Here is a 7,569-nt window from a genome sequence, read left to right as displayed (position 1 = left end):
TTGTGAAAAAAAGAAAACTGAGCTCTTGTGCAGTAATTGAAATCTGAGAACATAGCAACAGCTTTAAAATAACCAGGAACAAGGTGCAGATGCAGCGTTTGTGTTCAAGCAAAGCAAGGGGTCTGGAAATTTAATTGGCAGAGAGGCAAGTAATGAGTCGGTACACTTTCATTCGGGAATTTCAGACACCTTTAAAGAGGGCACGTCGGGGAGGCGATTTTTAAGTGAAAACAAAAGCAAACTGGAAAAACATGGCTCAGATTAAAATGACTGTGAAGGGTTCCAGCTCTATCTTCCAGCCAGATCGACACGCCAGCCTCTGCACTGCAGTGTCTGCACTTCAGATCGCCTTTTAAAGACTGTTTACATGCATTTTTAAACCCTGATCATTCACACTTTCTTCCTGACTGTCTAACCCATGCCAGATGGTTTGCAAAAACCAAAGAACTTCTTCCAGTGATCTCGTATTAAATCGGGTTTTGGTGAAAGTAGAGAGTTGCTTCATTTCAAAGTTTCACAATCATTTTCCTGCTGCATGTGGGAACTTTTAATGGGTTCTCATTAGTGGCATTAATGGCGTCAGGAAAAAGAGACGTATATATCAAATGTTCAGTTTCACATTGTGCTTCTACTGTGCCAGGTGAGCTTTTTAACGGTTGAATCTTGTTGTTTCTCCCGCTAACCACTCCACACACTGCTCTTACGAAGTGCACGCGTTGGGATCTGCAAACAACACCGTTGTGTGGCGAAGTTGAGAACATGACGGGCAGGTTTTTGGGAGGTGGAAGTCCTAGCCTCCAGGACATGCTCTGGTATTATCTGGTGTTATGAGTGTTTAGTGCTGAATATGGAATGAGGGATTTAGTGAGAAGCTGCTGTGCACCATGAATGTGTAAGCCTTTGTCTGGAGTGTGCTGCTCCCAGATGTTCCTCATTATGGCATGAAGAGGATTGGTTACAATGAAGCCAGTGTATATTACTGTAAACCCAATATTTATAAGCAGTCAAAAACCACAGGAAGGCAGATCTTTCATAGACAGAGTATGCTAGATCAAAGAAATTGCTAAAGGCTACTCTACGTGCAGGTGACCATAAAGGCAGGTTTTATTACACTGGTTTTTCAATGTGCTGGGAATGTTGGCCCCTTCATTCATATACCTTGATTAAGATGTGCTTTAGATTTTACCGAGTGAGTGACAGCCTACGTTCTCAACCAGAGAAAGACTTCAGTGTCCGCTGGGAGCTTATGTAGAATGGCCAGGACTTGCCACTCCTCAAACCCCACATGAAGAAATGGGAATCTTTTCTGAGTTTCTTTACGTGAGATTTTTTTTAAAATTAAAACCGGCAATTCTCAACACTGAAAAGGACACATTAAAAATGCAAACTTCAGTTTTTTTTTCATTTTCCTTTGGTGTCATAAAGATCAGGTGCAAAATTAAATGATTGATCAGAACTGGCATGGATGGACAATGGACATTGTGTATAAAACAAACATCATTTCAGTGCATTCCCACAAACCAGTGCTTGTCGAGCATGCATGCAAATCAGGAGTGTGGCTTGCATTGACCAAAGAGTATATGAGCTCCTACCCTGTGGTCATTGTTCAGAATGAGAAAAAGCAGATTGATTTCCCAGCAAAACCAATTCAAAGATCTTGGAAACAGACTGAAGAGCAGGACTAAATGAGTGACTATTCTCAGGGACTCTGTCTGCATTATGTAATGGTGAACGACTGCAAACACTTATCTATGAACACAACACATAACTTGGGCATAGTGTACTGACGAATGTGTCCGCTTTCTCAACCTCTGGAAGTCTTTTCTGTCTTACAGTCCACACATATTTGTAAAGTAAAAAACAGATTCGAGTAAAAACAGCATAAACATACCCTCTTCTGTCATGAATTAGCCACAGTAGCTGGTATCCATCTCCTTACCCAGCATCCTTCATGTTGCTGTGGACTGGACTGTAGCTTATCAGCCTGTTTTCTCTCCATGCCTCAGACCACCAGGGTAAACAGTGCTGAGGTCACAGGGATGGGCAAATACCAGCCCCTTCCATACCATTCCATAGTTGGATGTTGGCACGTCTCATTCATGTTGAGCACTTATAAATTAAGACCTGACAGCGCCAAAAGCTTGAGATGGAGTTAATTAGAAACTCTCATATTTGACTGTTCTGGCACTGCAGACATGGAGAAGCAGCCAAGGGCAAATTTTCCAGCTAAACACACCATTTTGTGAATTAAGAACGCTGCACACTTGAAATGCTTTTGATTTACCCTTACATAGTGGTTTGGAGATGGAGCTGTCCATCAAAGTGAATGTGAAAAATAGGTTTCCTAAATTCCAGTTGCTCAATGCCATTTGTACATGAACCCCATGCTTTATCAAACATGTCAGTGTTTTTCGTACAGCCCAGAGTACCCCAAGTGTATTTATAACACTGCTAATAATGTGCTCTTGTAATGGTGAAAAAATGCTTTTAAAGAAAAGGGAAAACATGGACAACACATTACAGTGCGGCAAACGCTAACTAAAACCATAATACAATACTGCTTTCTTTATGCACTGTTATAAGGCTTCGATACCAGATCTTGTATTTATTTAAATAAGAAGAGTTTGTAATCCTTGGACTGGAAAGAGTGCTCGACTAATCCAAGGTTCTGTGTAAAATAACAAGGGGAAACGCTCAAACAGCCCTGCTGTCAATTATTTTGAGATTGTAAGAATTACCAAAGAATGAAATGTTTTTCGAATGCGAAGCAATACTTTGTACAGTTTCGTTCTACGAAAAACAGCAGAATATTCTGTTGAACCCATCGTTTGCTGCTTGCAAAGACACAGGTGTAAAATCAAGAAGCGTCCGAGATCCGTTCATGTCAGCACTGCAAACTAGAGTATTGTGAATCACGTTCATGGTTTCGTATGTGGGTGAGAAGGAAAATAACGATAAAACCGATAAAAACGATAATATCGATAAAACCACCATATACACGCATAGGGCTATACATATGAGTGTTTTCCTGTGTATGGGTTTTGTAATATTATGGTGAATTAGAATGTTGCTATTGAAAATATGACTTTTGTCCCTATTCAATGTAAAACAACAATTTATAAAATTCAGTTCGTTAATATTCTGCTTTAGTCATTTAAAATAACGATTTAAAAGACTGAGAAACTCAAATATTCTATTCACCAGGCTTTAATTACACTCCGGAATACAATTCTTACAAGTTGACTAATTTTTAGCAGGTCTTCCTTGAAAATATAAAAATAAATGACTCTAATGCATAAAAGCCACAGCTGGCTCTTCCACTGAAGAAATATCATCATCATGAGACATAAATGAATGGTCTTATTGGAGGTATCGATCTTTTGTTATAGGACACCCTTGAGCTCACGCTGATCGGTGGTGTACTACTAGAGCTCATTGTGCTTTACTGCATTATGTAGTTTTCACCATTGTAATATTTTTACGTGGGAAGGTACCGTGTAATACAATCACCTTACATTCAGACTTGCATGAGTAAGTACTTGGAGGTTAGACGTGGCCAGCTACACAATAGCATAATAGCTACACAAAATCAGTCCAGAGCATTAAATCAACAAAGAATTCGTGGACATTGGCGCAGATAAATGTGATTAAAAGAAATTTCAATCGGCATCTATTCTTAGAATCGAGTAACAGATTGAAAGGGAAAAACAGATTTTAATGTAGAGGTCAAAGCTCTTTTCTAACTTCGAGCGACACCTAGTTTCCGTCTCTTTCCACGGGCTGCCACAGTTCGTCTAAAACTTAGGCTTTAATAAAACTGCCGCAATGAATTTTTAAAGTTAAAGGTATCGATGAGGAACCTTTTCACTTTTTGTAATTGTCTGAAATAAACCTGACTACATTCTACAATCTACAGCATACAACAATTGTTTTTGTTTTTAATTACAGAATTCTTCTAAAACATAACATTATTTACATGAATTAAATTAATGTGCCTTTTTAATTGTTTGAAAAACTTCACGCAGAGTGAGCTGTAATGTAATTCTTTGCTCGTCAGCTCCACGGGTACATTCTCAAATACATAGCAGAGGCCACAAAGAATTGCGGTGGGCGCTATCAGGTTCTGTGAAGAAAAATGAAAATATATCTTATATTATACAGATTTAGATGATATTAAATGATACAGCTTCGCACAACTGAGGAATGGAACCAGCTACCAGTGTGAACAAAAAAAAAACATTCAATGTATAGCGAAGGACATAAAAACGCAGTACAGAAACTTAAAAGCAGGCTAGATTAGTTAACAGATCACCTGAACTTAAACGGTATCTCAAACTGCTCGAGGTGTGTATTCCTGTTGTGGAGGAGTCATTGAGAGAGACGAGCTCTTGATGCAGTAGCTGGACTGCAGTCGAGTTTGCCCAGTGACGTCATCCGGTTTCCGCTGTCAGTCGCCGTGCAGCTCTCCTCTGATCCTTGCAGGCTGGCGCTGAGCTTCTCACAAAGTGAGCACCGAAACACTCTCTCGGATACAAACTTTTCTTCTTTGCACAAGTTCTTTCAAAGTATGGAGCCGGAGTAACGAAACGTAGCGCCGCGAGCACTTGCGATGGGGGCTTTTCTAGCCGGGTTACTGCTTTACAGTCTGTTCTGCGTACTTGATGGTGAGTTTGTATGACTTTGTTTTTAAGATCCCGAAGCTGATGAAATGAGAACATTGTGGCTGTTAAGAGTAAGGAACCAGTATGGCTCCCGGATTCATATAAGGATTGTACATATAGTTTTAACTATATAAGGGAAAACGTGGTAGGTTGCAACGGAATAAAACCTCTTCATATGATGGATACGGTTTCGGGGTGTAATATAAGGGACCATGTTTTCAGTGTGTGCTGTAAATTAAGAGTAAGCGCTGGAGTCTGCTGTCTTTCTCAATTGCGAGACTTTATCTTGGCTCGGGTTCTTCAGAGGTTGAGATTTCCCCTCTTAAGAAGAGCCTGCTGGTCTAAGACACGGTCGGTAAAACACACGGCAGCGACTGCGTTTTTGCACAAAAGTGTAACATAGTGGTAGTGAAGAAAAAGAAAAACATTTTTTCCTCCCTTCCCCCGAGGCCTCGGTGCGCTACGATTGATTGTCGGTGTCGGGTGTCACACGAAGTTTAGATCCCTTTGACTTCAGAAACATCTGCTGCGAGAGAAAAAAAAATCTTCTTCTTCTGCCTTCCTGGTAGTCTGTCGTGAGTCCGAGGTCTAAATGTATCATCGTCGAAATTGTTTTGATTGTTGTAACAGCGGAGCGCCGTGGGTAACTTGTTGATGCGGGAAGCATCTGTTAAAAGAATATCATCCCAGCAAGCAGAAAAGAGAAGTTTCAACTCTTGGTTTTGCCGTAATGTTTGGGATTAAAGTTCACAGATGCACTACAGAGCAAATAACGAAATGTCCAGGAAACGTTTTTGTTTGTTTAGGATTGTGTGCTTATAAACATCGTTTGTGTTTTCTTCGGAGTTTACCTGTTAAATGGAAGTGCTGTTCATTTCGAAAAAAAAATAAAAGGCGTGCTCTCGTGTTTTTTTTTATGCATAGGACTTCAGCATATAAGCAGAAGAAATAAAGACATACATGTAAACTTGTGAATAAAGTCATGAAAGTAGTTCAGTCCCCCGCTGAAAGGTCTTTTTTAGTTTGAATGTCCGGTCTGCAGGGTGGCCGTGACATTTGAATCACAAAATTCATACTATTGTAGTCATTCTTTTCTGATGGAATTATTTTTAACAAATGTATGTCAAAACAAAAAACTGCTTTTCTGCAGAATTCCGCAGTGTGACATAACACACGCGATTTGTCCTAAACGACATCCCTGGTGTATTTTCATACTGAGCACCTTAAAGAATCGATTTTTTAAAAATTAATAGCTTAAAGTAAATAAGGAATTCATTTATTGACGCTCTTTCTAAAACGCTCTTAAAAACTTGACATTCAGACGATTTACTTTCTTTTTTTTTTGATGGGCACCACGAATATTTTCCATTAATTTGTTTGAAATTAAAGTTAGTCTAACAGGAGTTTCATCCGGTTAAATGATGACAAAGCGGACGTCTTAAGACATGTTTGAGCTGTTGTAAACTGATAGTCGGAGTAATTTAGGAGGGGGTTTGAAGTGAGAACTGGAGACAGAAAGCAAATAAAAGAGATTTGGTGTTATTTGGTGAGTAATAGGGCCTCCAGTTACATTTCTGAACAACACAAAACTAAATCTTCTTAAACTAAATTGACTATACAAAGCAGATCGCTACCATGCAAGACGATCTATTGTTTAACACAGCTCAGATTTCCAAAGGGTTTTTTATTTTTGTTCCGTACTAATAATAATTAATATTAAATGAGGGTGTTTTTTTCCTCGCATTTGCGTTTCGCACCTTTTTCACTCCTGTGAAAAATTCACTCCTTTCTGACCAGTACTTTGTTTTTGTTCTTAAATATATAAAGCGACTTTCGTAAAAGAGGGGTGGAACTTGGGTGTCAAAGCAAGAAATAAAAAGTTGAAAATCCCCTTGGTGCTTTGACAGCTTTGAAGTGATAGATAAATCTACTTTGTGTCACTTCTTTGAATTCTGACAAATCACGCCTAATTCAACTCGCCACAGCCCTCACTGACTTCGCTCTCTTCCTCATGGTGTGGTATCCAGCGGGCTGAATACTGAATTGGATACGAAACTGGTAGTCTTGTCTGCGAAAGAAAAATTAACATGGGCCTTCTTTGTGGCTGCGTCTAGGTACCCTCACAAATTAAAATAAGGGACATGAAACGTATGTAAGATGTTGTACACCACAATCGATTGTCAAAGCACAGTTCTTTATTTTTTTTACATCACAGTACTTTATATTAGACAAACATATTAAAAGTCGCTGCGACAACGAGTCGATTTTAGTTTCTAAACCTATATTGAGAAAAGATAAATAGTTTTTAATAGGTTTTCACATTCAGAACATTTTAATTACCGATTTGTTGGTAAGTTCGGGAACTGTGTACTGTATCTCGAATGAGTTACATGATTTCATCATCTTGCTAATAAGGATGGGTGTTTGATAAGGCAGAGATGACAGATAAGTATACTTTAACAAAACAAAGGTATTTCCTCCAATGCCTTTGTGAATAACCTTGCTTGATAAACGAAGCTAGTCCCATCCCTTTCACACAACTCTTTAAAAAGTGAAAGTTAAGTTTCAAATAGTTGTCATTTACGTGCAAAGAATAGGAATGTCCCAGAGTTACCCTTTATCTAATCAACGCATTGGGATAGAGATTAATTGAACGTCAGCTGCCTTTAAGGTCGCAAATACTTAAACTAAACCTTTGCACCTGGTTAGTTACAGCACGTTGGAAACCAAATTTACAAAACACGCCATTGGATAGGGTACATTTAGTCTATATTGTGTGGGATCCATTTGTCTTTTTTACATTGACATTTACATCAAGCAAGCATTTTTCTCTATTTTCTCTATTTACTATATGCATTTCAACTGAAAATATCCATACAAAAGGGCGCCTACCAAGTAGGTTAATAAT

The 7,569-nt window shown here is 38.9% G+C and overlaps 1 protein-coding gene across 1 annotated transcript in view; it reads left to right on the top strand.

Moving 5' to 3' along the window:
- Positions 1-4,500: 4,500 nt before the first annotated feature.
- Positions 4,501-7,569, top strand: part of lrp5 (low density lipoprotein receptor-related protein 5) — a 72,036-nt gene continuing 68,967 nt past the window's right edge. Inside the window, exon 1 of the mRNA XM_088935039.1 lies at positions 4,501-4,664. Coding sequence (XP_088791165.1) covers positions 4,610-4,664 — 55 coding nt within the window. The 5' untranslated portion in view covers positions 4,501-4,609. The remainder of the gene's footprint in view (positions 4,665-7,569) is intronic.

Source organism: Atractosteus spatula, chromosome 16, assembly GCF_055471065.1.
Source record: "Atractosteus spatula isolate fAtrSpa1 chromosome 16, fAtrSpa1.hap1, whole genome shotgun sequence".
Taxonomy (NCBI): Eukaryota; Metazoa; Chordata; class Actinopteri; order Semionotiformes; family Lepisosteidae; genus Atractosteus; species Atractosteus spatula.
This window is presented reverse-complemented; position numbering and strand designations above follow the sequence as displayed.